The sequence below is a fragment of the Aspergillus melleus genome (genome assembly GCF_016097325.1).
Source record: "Aspergillus melleus strain CBS 546.65 chromosome Unknown contig1, whole genome shotgun sequence".
In the NCBI taxonomy this organism is placed as follows: domain Eukaryota; kingdom Fungi; phylum Ascomycota; class Eurotiomycetes; order Eurotiales; family Aspergillaceae; genus Aspergillus; species Aspergillus melleus.
In genome coordinates this window covers 338,687-357,155 of record NW_025763370.1, presented here as the reverse complement: position 1 = coordinate 357,155, position 18,469 = coordinate 338,687, and the positions used below count along the sequence as shown (strand labels likewise).

Below are 18,469 nucleotides of genomic sequence, written 5' to 3'. Positions count from 1 at the left end.
TAGAAGTTTCTTGCCGATGGTAGTCAATTTAGATTCTTAGAAAGGGCCTAGATATCTAAATTAGATTATAGACTCAATGAATTATTTCTTGTCGTCATAAGGTCATCATGTCGTAAGAAGCATGTCTCTTAAGCGTACTCCACGTTCCTCTTGACCAGTCCAGCATCGTTAGAGCCCCGTTCGTCAAGTATGAGCGCCAATCTGCCCTCTCCATCATCTTGAAAATTCTCGTCATCGGATTCGCTAAAGCCTCTCTTCCCCGATAGCACCCGGACCTTCGCCTGTGCACCATAAACACCCATACCGGTGATACCGGCTCCGGTGTTTTTCAACGCCTCAGATGGCGGGGAGTTCATAGCCAACGCAGCAATTTCCATCGCAGAGGACCAGCTATCGGCGCTAACTCCGATTATGATCGTGTAAACTGTATATCCCAGCGCTAAGGCACAGTACGCCAATAGTACAATAATAGCCAGAATGGACGGCGTGCCTCGGATTTTGAATGAGTAACCCACAGCAAAAGTGTCCTTCTTGAACATGGTGTACTCGTTTTCCTTGTCGGCATCTACACTGAACACGTCACTATTCTCAAGCCAGCGATGCGATAGTCGTCTGTCAGTGTCTTCGTGATAAAGAATCCCGTCGGTCGCCACAGCACCGGTTAGGTTGGCGTAAAAGCCTGCGCGAGAGACACCGTTCGCTAACATAGCCGAGATAATGGAGGCCATCGTAATGGTATCGTTCGCCATGATTCCAGATGCGCGAACCAACTCGTTGAAGACTGTTGTGTTCTGCGTGACGTTGTCTGCGGCGGGAATGGTTGGGTTTAAGAGATTGAGCCATGACTGCGAAAGGCCGATAGGTCGTTGTGGGAAAATGGGATATTCAAAATTCGTGCCGGCACTTTTCTGTGGATTGCCAGTTACCATTTGCCGGAACCACCTGTATCCAGCCGACGTTGTTGACTGATTGGCTTTGTTGAGACTGCTTGATATGCGATTCGGGTCTTGTGCATCGGCGGTCACATTCAGAGTACTGCCAGCCCATCCGGCGCTGGCGGTGCACACAGATATGTTTAAAGGGTAAGAAGAGTTATCAGGGATATTGGGAGGGATAATGAAGGCCAAGAGAGAGTCATTAGAAGCGGTCACCTGGTCCCCATGGCCTGGTGCGTCTAGCCCGAGCCACCAGATTCGGTAATCACTGCGTTTACCCTTCGCCGAGAGAATTGAGGACCAAGTAACGTTTGGAATCTCGGACCAGGTTTTGTCTGGGTCATAGTATGTTGGGTAATCCGCTGTTCGGACACGCAGGGCCCATTCATCTGAGGAAGCAATTTCTGTTGGAATAGTGGCCGGACTGTCGATATTTGTGGTGTTTACCCAAAGGGTATTGCATGCACTAGTGACGTACGCTTGATCATAATGGCCTTTCAGAAGATGGTACACCATTTTATTGCTGTTGATTGGTACATTTGTCCACTGAGACATGCCTGACGACATCCAGCCGCCCATTGAAGGCTCGGTTTTTCTCACATTGATAGTCTGCCCGAGTGCGAGTATCCACATCTCCGCCATAGACATCAGAGCGTCTGTGATGGCTGCATGAGGGGTAGAAGCAAAGGTTGACACTGTTGTTGCGAATTCCTGATTTTGCACATTCATATATTTAGGGTTCATGATGGACAAAGACCGAAGGGAATTCTTTCCCGTTACTTGGGCACTAGCTGACGTTCCGGGGCGACCTGTTAGGTAGTTCTCGAAGTAGCTCTGGTAGTCTTTCTGGACGTTGGTGTGGTTTTGGAGGACGAAATAACTTCGTAGCTGGCCGTACTCGCTCCCGGGGCAGTCGTTGCTAAGAAGTGGATCCTATAAGCCAGCAGATATCAGTATGCCTGGGCGAGATTGTAATGCCCTGGTTCTTTTCCTACCTGTATGTGTCGGCAAGATTCACGATCCATCACACTGGACGCGTCCAGAGTGTCAGGCCATATTTCTTTTGCAGGGGCGTTAACCCAGAAGCGCGTGCTCCCTGCCGGCCATGAATCAACCCGAGGGATCATGAGAATAGCACTCGAGGGACCAGCACCAGTGGCCAGGACTATTGCGGCGAATACCATGGCAACAGTAGCGAGGCTTCTTTTCATGCGACCCAAGGAGGACTTAAACGATCCCGCAAATGCCGAAGACCACAGGTACGTAACGTCGGTGATTTTCGCGGCCGAAAATATCAGTCCAAATGGAACACCCCGCATACTTGTCAGCTGGCGACCAATCTCATTTCCAATAATGTACGTTAGGGATGCCTGGATCAGGATCTCATGTGCCTTCGCAGCGAACTGCAAATAGCTGACATTGGCGACGGTAGCACCGAGATACCGACCCCGAATGGTGAGAATAACCAAAGCTAGGGACGCTGCAATTGGTACAAGATGAATGAGTGAGCGTAACAGAGCTGCTACTCGACTTCCGCGTACAGCAACTTTGGGCGTTTCTCGCGAGGTCCCAAGCCACCGTCGGAGAGGAAGGATTAGCAAGTGCAACCCTAGGACACGAAGCGTTGAAGCGACTTCATAAAGCCACGTATTCCTCCATCCTCCAGTAGGGCTCTTTGCGAATTTTATTCTTCTAATGAATTAGTATCTGCCATTCAAATGATCAGGTGCTACTTACGGGGCTTCATCATCTTCGGTATCATCCTCGCGGGCGCCTCGACTCTGGAGAGGCACGTCGTCCGACTGTGTTCGCGTGTAGAAAGGAAGATTTAATCGTCGATTTACCATCGCTATGGACCTTGTGAAATGGCATATAGTAGGTTTTATGGTGTGTTACACACGCAGAATTCGTGCACCTGTCAGCTGCAGCTGCAGCGATACGGGGATCTGGGATTTAATAGAATTCCCAACGGTGAAGGGATGCCAAGATTCTCTAGGCTGAAACTGGGTATCGTCAAACAACCGTGCATTACATTTGGGGGCCGAAATCCAGAATTGGCGAGGCTGTCATGCAAGTGGAGGCTATGTGCCATGGCCAAAATTCAATTGATATTACGGACTTTGTCCGCTGGGCTAGGTACCCAATCCTATCTTTTCCACTTCTGTCTAAATCCTCAGGCAATTAATATAGCCTAATAATGCCTAGTAATATCAGCTCGTGTCAATTTATCTTCACCGGCAAGAACCCTAATCCGTAATACTATGCACGTATAATTTTGGGTCCCTGCGCCCCTCCGCGCCACACAGCCGGGACACCGGGGCTCCTTCAGGTTTAAATTTAGATGTTTGTTCTTCGAATCAAACTAGAAGCAATGTTATCGCGGTCGACTTCCTCACGTGAGAAATTTCATATTTTTCCACTTTCTCTTTCTTGTCTCTATTCTCCTAGTCAGTATTTCTTCATTTGGATTTAGTGAGGATCGTTACATGGCCATTGGGCTCGTAACGAGATCCGATTCGGGTTATGGGCTGGGTCTTCGGTAATGATCCACTAGAGAAACAGGAAATGATCGGCATTCTCATTGGTATAGGTGCCGAACACTTAGAGTACGACATCGTTCAAGCGTTCTTCCGGTCAATATAAGTTAGTTAGCGATGTCAATATAGTGAGCGGGCAAAACTCAGCAAAGCAAGAAATGAAGAAACCATACATAACTCCTATACGCAAATAACCCTTCATCTATACCTAACCTGCTTCATATTTCCTTGCTACTGAGCCTGCAACTGACAGAAGGCCAAGCGATGATGGCTTCTTGCGCATGAGACTTTCCAGCACGTGTTTGACCATAAAGAACGGATTACCAAGGCTTAAAGATCTCACTTGTATCGAAGCATCCTGGACTAAGTCTGGCATTTCGATAGCCTTGAGTGCGATAGATGTGACAAGTCCTCTGTTCCCGATCTTCATTCCGGATACGCCATATCTGTAGACTGCACCTGCTGGCCAACTTCCATCACTGCATTGCAGTGACCTGAGTATGTCCATGTCTCTGAGATTTGGTATGTTCAGGATCTTACAGGCCAACGCCCTCATCGCCAAAGCGCTAGGGTCACCAGCCTCGCCGATCCGCTCCGTTATCCTTGTCTTTAGAATTGGCAACAGCTGACTTCGCAGACTCGGGATTCGCAGGTGTTCCGTGAGCCTGGCTAAGAAAAATAAGAATGACTCCGGTGATGAATAGTAACGCGTTCCATTTAGATAGGCGCGATTTGTCAACACCCGTAGTAACCAATCCCATGTGGGTTTGAGCTCGTCTTGCCGACCATGCTTGAGAAAGAGGTACAGGACGTTCACGCAGACCACGGGGTCGACTCGGGGTCTAGATCTATCAAGGTATGCCTGAGGAGATTATCACAAGCTATAGAGTCGGGTTTCGGTGTTATTACCATAATTATCCCATCTTCACTCACATAGGCGAGCATCTCATCCATTACAGAGTTTACCACATCTCGATCCAAGGGCAGTATGGATAATGCAAGAGCAGTTGTGTCCAGATCGCTAGGGAAAGATTCAGTGGTGAGTTGAGTGCCTCCTAGCAATTATCTTAAATCAGATTTCACTCATAAAAAAGACAGGGCTAGGCTCACCGATAAAATAGTTCCATGTGCCGTCTACTGAATCACTGATCTCTGGCTCAGGATCATTCAACGCTGGGTGAATTACCGGGGCATCATACCTTCGTTTAGTCATTTCTAGGATAAGTAGCTGGGCGAAATTGTTTTTGATGACATGGCCTTGGTTCGTAATGCTGTTCAGCTGCTTTGCTGTATTCTCTAAAAAGCTATAGCCGCGCATCACCGGGTCGTCGAGGATATTCAATAATTGACTGCGAAGGTTTTCAAGGGAAGTAAATTGAATGCCTCACATCCCTAGAGAAAGAGCTGAGAGTATGTTCTCCTGGCAATCATCTACCAAGATGATTGAGTCCGCAGGTATACCAACTTGCTCCAAAACATGGTTGTAAAAGCAAAGGTCTGGCTTTCTCATGCCCACATCACTTGATACGAAGATGCGATCGAAGATTGGCCATTGTTCCAAAGTCGAACGTATATGGCTCTGCTTCGGCTTTGGAGTGTTCGTCATATCGTATATCTTCAACCCTCCCCGTGACTCTCTCAGGTTCTTGATAAGCGTCATTGTCTCTTCGTTTACTCGTAGGCTTTCACCTGCGCCTTTCATGAAAGCGCTGATATCTGCTGCGTCAACCCCAAATCGCTTTTCGACTTTTTCGTAGCATTCCTTTTCTTCGGAGCTCCCTCGTTCGTAGCCTGCCCAGATATCGGATGCCATGATATGTTTGAGTGGCAGTTTGGGAATGCGGCTCTCCGTGGGAGGTTTCCAGGATACAAGGACATTGCCCCAGTCTAGAACCAGTGCTTTCATTGGGGCCATATCAAATATCGTATTCGAAAGGTTTTTGGGCAATAGAGAGCGCAAGAGCTTGTTCTGTCGCCGTTGACATACAAATCACACAAGTAGTGCGTGAGATATCCCCAGCTCAAATCAGTAATCGATGTGTCGAGTTAAAAGTTCTTCCACAGCAGACCCGGAAAGGTGAACCTATATCTAAGACGGTCTGTCCTCAGCAGGATACGCTCATGTCCCAGTATACTTACTTCACAAGGTAAGAGTGTGACTTGTTCTTGCTTCTCATTACGCTTTGAGAAACTATATTTAATGCCGCAGTGGTGCTAGCTTTCAAGTATCATATGAACGAGATCAGTATTTATAATGCCATAGAGTCCTAAGGAACGGTATCAGGATCTTGACATCACATCTTATACCAAAGAGCACCCAAACATAAAAGACTATCTATCGACAGGAAATGGCACGTTTCCGCGCGTTGTAATAGGTATGTTCTCCCGAAGACCCAACCCACGATAATAGGTCATTCAGCGATCTAAACGTCAAGTTAATCGATTGGTTCTGGAATTGGCGTTCACTGAGTAGAATTTTAGCTTATAAGGGGATTCGACATTGTTCTCTTACGTCGCTTGCGGGGCTGTTTGAGCTTCTTGTGTCAAATAGCCTATCTTTAGAGGAGATCCATGGTCTCCGTCACCGATTTGCTCCCTTGCATTTCATGGCCTTATACCTTTCCTGGCTTAGGTGGCGGATAAACACAGTGGTAATTCCCTGAGATACAACAGAGTAAGCTTTTTCAAAGGCTGGCAGGAAACTATCAAATGTCACAAAAGGTGGCAAAACGGCACTCAAGGCGTGACAAATTGTCATGTTCAATCTTAATATTGTGGGATTACCATATTTGAGGACAAGCTTCGCAGAATGTTTGACAGCTTTTATGGTTTGAGTGGAGCCCGATATCCCTACTTACGGTTCTCCGCGGCGTCTACATCACGTCCGAGTTTTTCAATTCTTTTACAAGATATCTGGTCCGCATGTAAGGTTCTACTTCCGACGTAACGCTTCATTTTAATCCTGCTGATTTTGGTCACTTACTCTCGCACCCTTTGGTAGGCTCAAATTGGTTCCGGCTTTATCTTACCAATCGAAGTATCACATTAAGGTCGACGAATCAGCGAACATCAGCGCCACATCAGGTCCCGGTGTGATTAGAAGAGTCAAAGGCATCTTTTGAGAGATATTCAATACGATTGCGAGGCCTCTGATTAATCGCGTAACTAAGCTTAGTCTCCACTGACGCGTCAGAACCCAACCTCCAGGCGCTCCGAGGAGGCAGAAATGTTCAATTTAAATCGGGTATATCTTAAGAGGTTCCCAACTCCCATTGATCTGCCTCCTTTGGGATTTTTGGTCGTATAAAGACTAGTGTTCTTATACTTATATAATATCTACTGTATTTGAATATTCTACTCGATCAACCTCCCTTCTTCCCTGTGAGCACAGCATGTTAGACGAATCATTCCCGGCGAATGGTTTCGTCGATACTATTGTCCGCCTCATGGATACTATCCAACATAATGACGAAAACTACACACATGAAGAACGTGTGCGACATCTTTACTATGCCTATACACAGGCTGCAGCTCATTTCGCTCAGCCATACGTACGATATACCCTGAATGTGAACCCAAGCAAGGTCCAGGCCGCACTGGAGACAATCACTGGCATGGTAGTCTATTGCTGGGTCAAAGCATCGCCTGACCTTATGGCTGCATTGACCATCCACTTCACGTATACCCTCATCCTAGACGATAGCAAAGATAATCCTTCCCTCAATATGGGATCTTTCTTTAATGACATGGTCGAGGGAAAACCACAGCAACATCCGTGGTGGAGATTAGTCAACAGACATTTCCCTAATGTTCTAGATCGCTATGGACCGTTTTGCTCCTTGAACATTTATCGTAGCACAGTCGATTGTTTGTCTTCCCTTCCCGACGCATCGAGTTCCTCCGAACTAACCTTTCTTTGACAGTCTTCGAAGGTTGTTGGATTGAACAGTACCACTTCCATGGCTACCGCGGAGCAGAAGACTTTCCCGAATTCTCACGAAGAATGAACGGCCTCGGGCACGCCGTCGGGGCCTCTATATGGCCAGCCGAGATGCTCGATGAGCGGATGCATTTTCGTGAAATTACCACCTCCATCTGCATGTTGGAGAACTGGATGGTTTGGGTCAATGATTTGATCTCTTTCTACAAAGAGTTTTACGACGAGCGGGACCAGACCAGTCTCATCAACAATTACTCCCACGTGAATGGGATCAGTACCACCGAGGCTCTCGAGAAGCTCATCCAGAACACGCTCCGGGAGAGTGAGCAGATTTTGTCTGTTTTTAGAGATAAAGATCCGTTGATCCTGGATACGTTGACTCGATTCATGCATGGCTATGTCACCTGGCATTTATGTGACCGTCGCTATCGCGTAAATGAGATTTATGAACAGGTCGATAGGGGCAATGAGAACGGTCGGAAATTCTGTCGGTATTTCGAAAGAGCTAACGAGGTCGGCCGGATAGACTCGTCAGAATGGGCTCTCCCACGCGTTACCGAGTTGTGGAGCTCTAAAGGCAAACCAGGGACAGTACAAAAGGAGTGTGGCGAACAGCATCACATGGTTGCCCCTTCATTGATTGAGCTCTGAAATTGTCTGTCATTCGAGACTGCGTCCACTGAGTGGGGCATCTTTCTTTGTTTAATTATCCGCTTGAACCATATCTTTGTACGGGAATAGCATACCTGCCTGGTTTTACGCAATGCAGGTTTTAGGTACAATCTTCGTTGTTTGCTAAGAACATTACGTTGTTTTGATCCAGAGTGAAAGAAATTAGAAAAGATCCCCTTCGCCTACTTCCATGAGAACCATAAGTCATTGATCTTTTCTCTAGCGATTCACTGCGGAGCAGCACCCTTGACGCTGACGTATGCCTGCTTGACCTCCTCACGGCCAGTCATTCCCTTGAGCCATTTTTCAATGTTCGGGTATTTGTCCAAAGAAAGACCAGCAAAGGCGTACTGTCTAACCCACGGCTCGAAATGGTAATCAACGGCTGTCACTTTGTCTGGCAAAATGCTCTCTCCGGATGTCTTTTCGAGGTGCTTCTCAAGAACATCGAAGCACCGATAGCTCTGGGCAACATATCTTCCCAGCGCATCCTCATTCTTGGTCGCATTGTAGTGGCTACAGCTTTTAGTATCGTTCTTTCAAGCTCTGAAGGACAGATACATACCGGAACCAGTTCGTCTGACCCAACATTGGCCCGAGAGTGGTGAGCAGGAAGTACTCCCACTTTTCGAAATCAACAATATCCTGTTCCGCATTGCTAACGGGGCCTAACTTTCCAGCCTTGTCGTATACGCGTCGAACGTAGTTCATGCAAGCGCCTGATTCCCATGAGACGACGCCGGTGTTGGGGTCCTCTAGGGCGGGAACACGTCCGTTCTCGTTGATTTGCAAAAACTTGGTTCCCTTTACTCCATTTTCGGCATCATCGCCAAATTGCCATTGCTTGACTTCGTATGGTACTTGCAGGTACTGCAGCGCTATGGCGACCTTGATGGGGTTGGGACCGGTTGAATGGGCGTGCAAGATGAGGGGCTTGATTGAGGACATATTCTTCTTGATATGATCACTATAGCAAAAGTCGAAGATAATATGTTAGCATTGATTCCGGGGTGATGGTCTACAAAGGATCTGTGGTGTAGAAACAGCTGAGATACCACCTCGCTGTGGGAGCATTTATAATGTGCTGTGGGGTTCCATGACGTGTTAGAGCAGTTGGGGTATTTCTCCAACTCCTCAAGTTCCTCATCTACAACAAATTTGGAGATTTGCGAAGGTCTACAGTTTTCAGGCACATACAGTATTAAAATCTTTCCACCTCAAATTTAGGCATATAATCCCTGCTGGATCATAAATATCGCTCTTATTCCTGTCTCGGTCGGCATCAGTAAAGAGCTTGGCAGTCATGCTAGTATGCCTTTACTACACTAAGAACCACCTGACATCACCCCTATTATAATTCCATAATCTAATATAATCCACATAATCCCAATGGCTTTTGGCATTATAATCAAGGCTTTAATCCAATATCTCTATGTTTAGCTTATACGCAATATGTACCTTTTGCTTATCACTGCTCCGATATATCATACACGTGCAAATCACAATCGCCCAAATATTCCAATTCCTTTCACTTGGCATTTCTTTCACAGTTACATTCGACTATCACGCTCACAATTGCCAACTTATGCTCACCAACGCACATTCAATGACAGCAGACCCTGGAACAGTGGGTATCGCAAGACCAGTGGGTCATGGTTCGCCATGACGTCATCGCTCGCGAAGGACATATGAGCAGCTCGACTGCGACATTCTACTCTTCTTCCCTATTCAATCTTATCTCACAATTTCGAATAACATACCTCAGCCTCATAATCATGTCCGAATCTTTTGCTGCCATCCGAAGCCGTCGCTCCGACGAGCTCACGCGCCTAGCCAACGAACACATCCAACAGGATCTCCGACCCGATGATCGCGACGCGCTGAAATCGGCCGCCTCCAGAGTGTCCTTTTGGACTGCCTTCGGCTCTGCGGTGGGTGTTGGATTGGGACTTTACACTGCTTTCCGGTTAAGAAGCACGCGACATGCTTTCTTCCAGGCTTTCCGCGCGCAGGAGAGACCTACACAGGTCGTCTTTGCGGATGGACGGACAGGTAGGCGTCTTCGCTACAAGTTTCGCGAGAACGATTAAGTGTTGACTGATATGGTTTGCAGAGTCACTGCCTGATATTACGCCCCTATTGAAACCTACTACGTTTGGTGATTTTGCGACGTATTTCTTTGCGTCTGCGGGTGGTTTGTTCTTGGGTGGAGAGCTCGGTAAGTGTTTGCATAAATTTACTCGGATAACAGCGCGTCTAATGAGTTTCTCCTGCTATAGGCCTTGTTGGAGGTGCCGCCGGTGCGCGTAGCTCAATCACGTCCGAACCCGAGAGGAAGGAGAGAATTGAGAAGGCGTTCCGGAAGTTCCGAGCAGATGTACTGCGGAAGGAGGCCGACTCTCTGGACTCGGGAGACAGCGTTTGGGATAAGTTGTTTTAATATGGGGTTATGGAGTGGTTTGTCAAATGTTGATATATCTTGGCCATTTCGGAGCAAGTCACGGTTCCTACGAATACCCTCGTAATGAATGAAATTGATGTGTTTTCGATTTAATTTTGGCTCTATGGTGAGAGTCCTAGTCATTAGTCTATACTATTTGTTTGCTTTCACTACAATAGAGGGGTTCCCATGGGGAAGCCTAATAACTTTCTGATATCGATCTCTTGTTTCGAGTCCTTCCACCTTTCAACCTTTCGACTTTTCACCCCAGCTTGAGCTACCTATCACGATCACTGGATTTCAACTTTTTTATTATATTTTTTTTTATAATTTTTTTTCTATTCTTTTTGCTTGTGAAAATAACAGTGATCAAAAAAAATCTTGGGAACAAAAAGATTGACCGACGCAGGGGTCGAACCTGCAATCTCTTGATTCGTAGTCAAGCGCCTTGCCATTGGGCCAGCCGGCCTGGTTGTTGAATAGCACCGCTTTCTTTGACGTCATAGCCCACAGATGCCGGTCTGCGCATAACGGGTTAATGTCCGGATGCAGTCATGGTTCGGTTCTAATGGTTACAAGAAAAAAGCTTTATCTTTGGGTTTGCTTTTTCATTGAGTTGTTTAAAGTATGTGAAGCCTAATACTATCTCTTCATGTTGCTTTTAGGTTATTTTCACGGCTGTTATTTCCAAGCTCAATCCATGTATAACACCATTCCGCAATATATAAAAATTCTTCAGCTCTGGCTCCATTTGCAGGTTCGATTCGGGGAATAGCAGTGCGCACAGCGAACCAGGTCAAGTGCTACCGACAAAAGACGTCGAATTCCAGTCCGAAGCAAACTACCATAGGTTAGCGTGTCCGGAGAGAAACCAGGCAGGGAAACATACATTCCAAGCATCGATCCGAAGCACCGAACCATCGTCCGATCGCTCGACGGGCGTCAAAATACCGATGGCTGGAACTCCATTAGCAACTCTCCTCTTGACCAATGCTGAAACCTGATTTACTACATACCAACGATGTTATTCAACCAATAATACTCCTCACTCCCAGTCTCGAAGATTAATCGCAGGTGCAGCTGGCCAGAGGGAGACATCGGGCCCGATGTTTGGATGAAGATATCCGCGCCATCGTGGGTCTTCAAGTTGTACCGAGTGTCTGCGGAGAATACATTGGTTTTGGGATCAATGGTACCCCAATCGGCACCCAGGTCCCTGATTTCACCTGATGTGATGTTAGACAGACAGTATGACTCAAAGTGCCGGGTCTTACCAGAAAGTCTAGGTCCAGTGAAGTTGCCTCCGACAATAGGGATGGCTTTGCGGACTCCGTGGGGACCGTGCTCTTCCATCAAGTTGCCCTTGCATTCTACATAGGCCGTGTAGAGGAATGACAATCCCGGGGCGGATGGTTGGGTGCTAGAGACTGCTGCTACGGGCGCGATTAACGTGGGTTGCAGCAAGCATAATGCAAGAACAACTTGAAGGAAAGTCCATAGGAGGGATCTGGAATTGACTTTGAACAGCATCTTGGAATGATAGGAGTAATTTGCGCTGGATGCCAATAAGGAATGGCTAATAGATAGATTATCTACATCTCGAGAGCTTCTTATATATGTTGAGCATGTCTTCATAGATGAAATCAATCCACACCCCACACTTCCTGAGTGGAGGAGAAACCCCAGGATTTAATTTAAACGACATGCCGAGGTGTGTCGATCACCCAGAGTCCCGTACAGACATGCCGACTATATGCCGATCCAAATGCCGAGTCAACATCATTATGCATTCTAGGTGCATAAGTGCATGGCTAGATGAGCTTTACACCTTGTTTCTAATTATTGAAGTCTCCGCTTACACTCGAGAGGTTTGCGGTTAAAACTCGACGTGTTTATAATGTTAGATGTAGGGAAGCATAGACAATGGCAATCTATAGGTATGGATATCTAATGGAGATTAAGTGGACCGAGAATCGATAAATATCACCAGCTTGCTATGAAATGGTGTTCTCTGGGGTTCATGGGAAATCATCGATGACCAACAGCTGTTGTTTGGGGCGAGCGAAATATCCCAGGATCGTAGAATACACCCCGAGGTCCCCTTGAGATAACAGCCAAATCCATCACAGCCCGAGACTCGATAATCCCCTTTAAGCCATTGCTCTTGCCTCAGATATGGCAATGGCAATGCATGTGGTTTTACATCGGATAATGGGATTTCACACAATACTATCCCCCTGGAGATGGGGGAACTAAACCTGGCGAGTGAAAGAACAATATGCATATTTGACGCAAGGGACGATAGATCACACGATGAATAATTAAGATGAGAAAATTTATTTAGTTTCCCTGTTGAGAGCAGACATAGTGTTTCTTAGAGCAAACGAGAGCCTGATCTTCAACTATTAACAGTGTGTTGATGAAAGACTTAAGACGTACTATAATGCCCGCCGAATTCAAAGCAATTTTCGCTGTATTTATAAGGAGCGCAAACAAGCATGCTTTTTTCAGAAGAAATCAGGTTGTGCAGGAAAGCCACAACATCAGTGGCCGCAGGTGTATCTTTGTTGCAGGGAAAGAGAAATCAACGACTGCTAACATTCCATTACGGAAAGTAAAACCCGCCTACTACCGGAAGAAAAAGACTGGTCTGGAACCCGGGAATAATTAAGGGGCACAATAAGCAATTCGGGCGCGTGATGAGAGAAACGGGACTTTAGATGTTACCGGCCGTCTATTGCTAGCCCTTCGCCAGAGCTTGACTGTTTTATAATTGGTGTGAAGCTCAAAATTTTAAGCCATTTCGGGGAAATGCCCTCGGATATACTCCCTAGCTTGCTCGGGCAGTCGGTCACCTGCAGCATATGTGACGAACCGGTTCGTATTATCGTCTTAGGTCCGACAATAGGGATTATCTATATTGCCCGATCGTTAACTTGCAGAGTTTTCAATCAACTAAGAATCACTTTCGTCCAATCGTATTCGCTCGCTTGGATTTCCCCCGTTTAACGCACGTTACGTCTTAGGTTAAACACTCAGGGGCTGAAATAATACAGCCCTCGAAAGAATGCCGAAAAAACCTGCCCGTCCCAGTTTGACGGACTTCAGACTCAGTCTAGCTATTATAGACCGGGTCGAGAGCCCGACTAAGAAGATGGTTTGTGTGTTGTTCCTATGGGGGGTCAGCCAGCCCGGTGCGTCTCATCCTTTTCGTCTCATGTGAAGTGGATAAAAACGACGAAATTCTCAATTTGGTATTTTTCAATTTTTGTTTGGATTTACACACGTGGCATCTCAGGCCTAAGTGATAAAAAGATGAAGGCTGAAGGGTTGAGTGGCACATCTGGATTGGTGGTGGTGGAAACCATAAATTTGCAGCTGAAGGACGCCCGCCACATCTTGGTGGCACTTTGGGGTTACTTTGAGATAGTACTGATAGTAGATTCAACGAAGGTTAATTACTCTCAGCTAGTCGTCAAATCTTATAATAAACGGAAGTTAATAACGCCCCTATCTTGATCTATGCTCTCTTGCGGAATTGCACCATTGGTCCCTCCCTGATGCTAATGTAGCTGTCAATGACCTGGAACACGTTCAAGTCATGTTTTCCCCAGATACTCTGCTTGTTTCCCGTTCCTGTCGTGTCCCCCGGGAGCAGGCGCATATCATACATCCAAAGCGTTTTGGCAATCGTCAGGTAAATCTCCAGAAGGGCGAAGTTCTTTCCAGCACAGCTTGTTGTTCCAGCAGTGAACGGAACACAGCTTGAACGGGCCCGGGCCACATCCTCTTCGGTGACTCCAGTTGCTGAATCAACTATCCATCTCTCAGGTTGATATGTATCAGGGTCTGCGAAATATTCCTCGTTGCGATAGAAGCTCCAGTGAGACACGCCGACGGTCGTGCCCTCGGGGATATATGCCCCGTCGATCATCATGCCGCCTGCAAGAACAATTCGCGGTAGCTCGGAGGGTCCGGCGGGTGTGATTCGCATTGCCTCGTCTACACAAGCGCGCATATAGGGGCAGCTGGACAGAAGCTTCGGGCCGCTTTTTAATTCCTCGAAGGATTGGAACGTGCTTCTGATCTCGTTGACAATCCTTGCGTATGCGTGAGGCGTGCGAGTGATGTAGAAGAAGAATCCCGCTAAGATTACAGACGTGGTATCTGAACCTGCAATGGTTAACATGACTACCTCGGCTTCCAGTGCTGCCGGGTTGAACCCTGGTTGACCCGTTAGCGGATCTACTGCATCGATAAGATGCTGTAACATATCATTTCGTCTTTGATGTGGCTCGGAACTCTGCAGCTTCAGTCTCTGATCCAGTGACTCTCGCACAAAGTCGTATAGGAACCGAACTTGTGGCGGAGTCATCACCCCGAGAAGCCAGTCAAGGCCTCGTGGCTTGAGCCATGCAACAAGGTTCAACCATGGCGAATGGCCGAGCTTTCAGCTAGTTAGCTATGCCTACATCCACGCAGAGACAAGTAACATACCGGATATAGAATCTTTAGGAAGAATGCGATGATGTGCGGGATCTTGCGATACTCATTCTCACCCGGTTCCTTCGTATTAACTGTCCGGCCAAAACAAAGGTCACAGAGTACATCAAGAACAAGATAATCGCAAGTATCTGACATTTTTCTGGGCGAAGACCACTCGGCTCCATCGCCATCAACGAGGAGCTCACACCACCGGGTGACATGTTTAGCTAGAAGGGGTTCCATGGAGCGAATCGACTTTTCGGAAAACACAGTGTTCAAGACGCGTCGTTTTTGCGCATGAAGCACCGGATCAGTTCCTGTGAGTGTACTGGTGTCTTCTGGATGGCGGGTCATAACGTCGTAAAACTTTGAGCGCTTGACATTGGCTTTTTTGTTGAAGATATCGCGATACGCCTGTGGAGTTTTGAAAAGAAGGCCATCGGGACGATAGCGAAATACTTCTCCGTAGACTCTATGATTATGCGCAATCCATAGGTGCCGAGCTCCAGTCAACGACCAGTAAAAGTCCGGAACAGAGGAGATCTTTGACAACAATGGACCAGGGTACCTTGCCAAGGGGCTGAAATAGAGGTTGTAGATCGCAGAGCCGACAAACTGCGCACATGTTAGTTTCTAACAAAGATCAGTGAATGTTTTCGCTAACTTACATAACAAAATGCGCTGCTCATAAAGATTTCCATCCAGTAGTCGAGAAGCGCTCGACAAATCGCAGCAATATACATGGTTAACTTCGAGAGTTAGCAACGACTTGTGTAGCAACAAAAACGGTGTCTATACCAGCAATGGCAGAAATCTCTTTATACACCGACTCATCTTGTCAGGTCGTCAACTTGAATAGTTAAATTGCCACATCAGCAAGCCATGATGTATGTACAAGTCAGCTCGTACTTCCCAGCTGACATTGTGGCGCCCGCTTGTATTTTTCAATTCGGGTGGAGATACATATCAGCAAGCCACAACAAACCACTCCATCTATGGGTGCCCATTTCGAGCTCTTTATCATTCCTGTGGCGTATATGTTGGGCTCGATGGATATTGACCCTGGAGTATTTATAGTTGGTCTTAGATTCTCCTACCACTTTTCTAGTATTGACATCCGTTGTTGAAAACTACAGTTAAGGCGACAATTCTATACAATATGAACGTTTATATGGACTGGCAGCAGTCGGTTAGATGGGCTTGGAGTCTCATTAAAAGCCTGGCTATCTCCGAGTACACCCAGAACTCCAAGACATCCACCGCGTTACTTCCCGGATCTCAGACAACCGACACAACGCTAAAGGACCGAGCGCTCTATGACCAGGTATGGCACTCGGAGTCACCTACTGTGGAGCTGGCTCAATCACCGCTTTTTAAACCGGCTCCACTTTCTCTAAGCATTGAAGACCGAACTCGTTTAACGTATAGAAGGGCCGTACTTATATGTGGTGCATTCAGTGAGATTCCTCTCCCGTTCCGCGCCAGGCTCGTCAGGCTGACAACCAATAGACCTAACGATCGAGGATGTTCTGTACCTGACTCCAAACTTCTGGAGGCTACAGACCGACCTGATAGCTGCCGTGGATGGCGGGGCCATCACGCTGATTACTATCCAATATAACCTTTTCGTTGGCACTGTGGCACCATACGCAGATGGTCGGCCGGACCTCCAATTGATTCTCGATCGAGCTATGAAATTTAAGATTTCGTATGTATTGAACTTCTTCGTTAGGGAACTGAGGCCGTAACAATAGCTTATTTTGTTTTCAGTGGACAATTCCTGCTCACTGAAGTCGGTCATGGGTTAGATGCCCGGAACCTTGAAACAACTGCGACACTTCTACCAAACGGAGACTTTGAGCTGCATAGCCCAAATTTAGCTGCTGCAAAGTAAGTTAAGACTACTTCAATAGCTAGCTATATGTTGAATTCGGAACCAGATGCATGCCCCCTACTACGCCACGGAGCGGCCTCCCTTCAATCGGTGTCGTCATGGCTAAGTTAATGGTCGAGGGCGAGGACTATGGAGTACGGGCTTTTCTAGTTCCCTTGACCGACGGAAAAGAGACGTGCAAAGGAGTAACCTCAAAGTAGGCTTTAGACCTCTAATAGTCCAGCTTAAAAACGTCAATATTGACTATAGCAGGGCTCTCCCTCCTCGCACTGGCGCACACCCCATCGACCACGCTCTCACATACTTCGACCACGTCCGCCTTCCCAGCTCAGCTCTCCTTGGGCCGATCGCGAAGCCCAAGAATGAGCGATCCCAGTTTTTCTCTTCGATCCAACGCGTCTCAGCTGGAACGCTGTTTCTATCAGCTGGATGTATCCCACTTCTCAAGAACGCGATCTACAACGCTAGCTTATTCAGCATGCGACGAAAGGTCAAAAACTACGACGGAAAGCTAATAGCTGTCATGAGTTTCCGCACCCAACACCTTCCGATCCTGCATGCAATCGCTCAATATCATGTTCTACAGGCGTTTTTCATCAAGGCAGCGACAGAGTTCCGGAATCCCGATTACGATGCGCGAGTACGTCATGCCTTTGCGACGGTGTTCAAGGCCGTTGCGTTGCAGCATTTTCAGAAGAGCATTAAGGCTATCAATGATGGGTGTGGGTGGCATGGGTATTTTGAACATAACCAAATTCTGCAGAGCGAGGTGAGCAAATCATAATCATCTCCGTGATTGTGTGCCTTTTCTCGGGTGGCTAATGTTTTTCTCTAGTTGGAGTTCCGCGCAGTAGGGACAGCAGAAGGTGACATCAGAGTCCTTGCTATCAGTGAGTTTCCTTCTACCGAGATGTACAACATCTAGTTAACCTTATCAACCTTAATCCACTAATGCGAAACTTTTAGGACTTGCAAGTGAGCTTCTCCTCGGCAGATATCAATTATCACCTCCACAAAGCCCAACCAGCCTCGTGGCCCAACACGAGTCTGGCCTATTCACAGAAGCTAGGGAATATCTGCTCAGTATCGGTGGTTTCCATCGCAGCGAAAAGTTCAACCGAAACATCCTCCCTCTTTCTCTCCCACTTGTCCAAGCTGTAGGGCATAGAATGGCTCTGGAGGCAGCGCAGAACGCCGGAATAGATCCCAAGCTTCTCGAGCTCTACGAAGCTGGCGTCATTAGAGAGGATTCAGCCTGGTACTCGGAACAAGGCGGTCTTAGCAGGAAGACCCAGTTCGAAATGGAGGCTAAGGCTGCCGATGCGCTACTTCCTGATCTTGATGGGTTGGTTCAGGATACAGGTTCGCCGGCGTATAGTTATGCGCCTATGTCGTCCGAAGGGTTGTGGGATGGTTTTGTTGAGGGGTTGGAGAGTTTTTCTGGGGATGCGTCTTTTGATGCCGGGCTTTGTGTTTCGCCGAAGAGTTGTGTGGAGGCATTGCATGTATAAAGCTTGGTTCTTTTCGGTGTCAAAAGTATTCAGCGCTGCATCTCGAAAGAGATCG

General features: G+C 47.2%; 7 protein-coding genes and 1 non-coding gene across 8 annotated transcripts; 3 read left to right on the top strand and 5 right to left on the bottom strand.

Moving 5' to 3' along the window:
- Nucleotides 1-93: 93 nt before the first annotated feature.
- On the bottom strand, nucleotides 94-2,782 carry LDX57_000143 (uncharacterized protein; the record flags this gene model as incomplete). Its single annotated transcript, XM_046081788.1, has 3 exons — nucleotides 94-1,868; nucleotides 1,931-2,627; nucleotides 2,673-2,782. 3 exons carry the CDS (start codon nucleotides 2,780-2,782, stop codon nucleotides 129-131), a joined length of 2,547 nt encoding a protein of 848 aa, XP_045937744.1. The 3' UTR covers nucleotides 94-128.
- Nucleotides 2,783-6,864: 4,082 nt separating this feature from the next.
- On the top strand, nucleotides 6,865-8,063 carry LDX57_000142 (uncharacterized protein; the record flags this gene model as incomplete). Its single annotated transcript, XM_046081787.1, has 2 exons — nucleotides 6,865-7,339; nucleotides 7,396-8,063. 2 exons carry the CDS (start codon nucleotides 6,865-6,867, stop codon nucleotides 8,061-8,063), a joined length of 1,143 nt encoding a protein of 380 aa, XP_045937743.1.
- Nucleotides 8,064-8,144: 81 nt separating this feature from the next.
- On the bottom strand, nucleotides 8,145-9,140 carry LDX57_000141 (uncharacterized protein). The gene has a single exon (XM_046081786.1). It carries the CDS (start codon nucleotides 9,030-9,032, stop codon nucleotides 8,610-8,612), a length of 423 nt encoding a protein of 140 aa, XP_045937742.1. The 5' UTR covers nucleotides 9,033-9,140; the 3' UTR covers nucleotides 8,145-8,609.
- Nucleotides 9,141-9,859: 719 nt separating this feature from the next.
- On the top strand, nucleotides 9,860-10,524 carry LDX57_000140 (uncharacterized protein; the record flags this gene model as incomplete). Its single annotated transcript, XM_046081785.1, has 3 exons — nucleotides 9,860-10,136; nucleotides 10,198-10,302; nucleotides 10,364-10,524. 3 exons carry the CDS (start codon nucleotides 9,860-9,862, stop codon nucleotides 10,522-10,524), a joined length of 543 nt encoding a protein of 180 aa, XP_045937741.1.
- A 397-nt stretch (nucleotides 10,525-10,921) lies between these two features.
- On the bottom strand, nucleotides 10,922-10,993 carry LDX57_000139. Its single transcript has one exon. It is a non-coding gene; the product is annotated as a tRNA-Arg (tRNA).
- Nucleotides 10,994-11,320: 327 nt separating this feature from the next.
- LDX57_000138 (DUF3237 domain-containing protein) lies at nucleotides 11,321-12,054 on the bottom strand (the record flags this gene model as incomplete). Its single annotated transcript, XM_046081784.1, has 4 exons — nucleotides 11,321-11,365; nucleotides 11,414-11,481; nucleotides 11,541-11,750; nucleotides 11,799-12,054. 4 exons carry the CDS (start codon nucleotides 12,052-12,054, stop codon nucleotides 11,321-11,323), a joined length of 579 nt encoding a protein of 192 aa, XP_045937740.1.
- Nucleotides 12,055-14,044: 1,990 nt separating this feature from the next.
- Nucleotides 14,045-15,752, bottom strand: LDX57_000137 (cytochrome P450; the record flags this gene model as incomplete). The annotated part of the gene is made up of 3 exons (XM_046081783.1): nucleotides 14,045-14,971; nucleotides 15,022-15,624; nucleotides 15,678-15,752. 3 exons carry the CDS (start codon nucleotides 15,750-15,752, stop codon nucleotides 14,045-14,047), a joined length of 1,605 nt encoding a protein of 534 aa, XP_045937739.1.
- Nucleotides 15,753-17,001: 1,249 nt separating this feature from the next.
- LDX57_000136 (putative acyl-CoA oxidase) lies at nucleotides 17,002-18,414 on the top strand (the record flags this gene model as incomplete). Its single annotated transcript, XM_046081782.1, has 4 exons — nucleotides 17,002-17,099; nucleotides 17,156-17,672; nucleotides 17,739-17,793; nucleotides 17,870-18,414. The coding sequence occupies 4 exons, from the start codon at nucleotides 17,002-17,004 to the stop codon at nucleotides 18,412-18,414; spliced, it is 1,215 nt and encodes a 404-aa protein (XP_045937738.1).
- Between the last annotated feature and the right edge of the window lie 55 nt (nucleotides 18,415-18,469).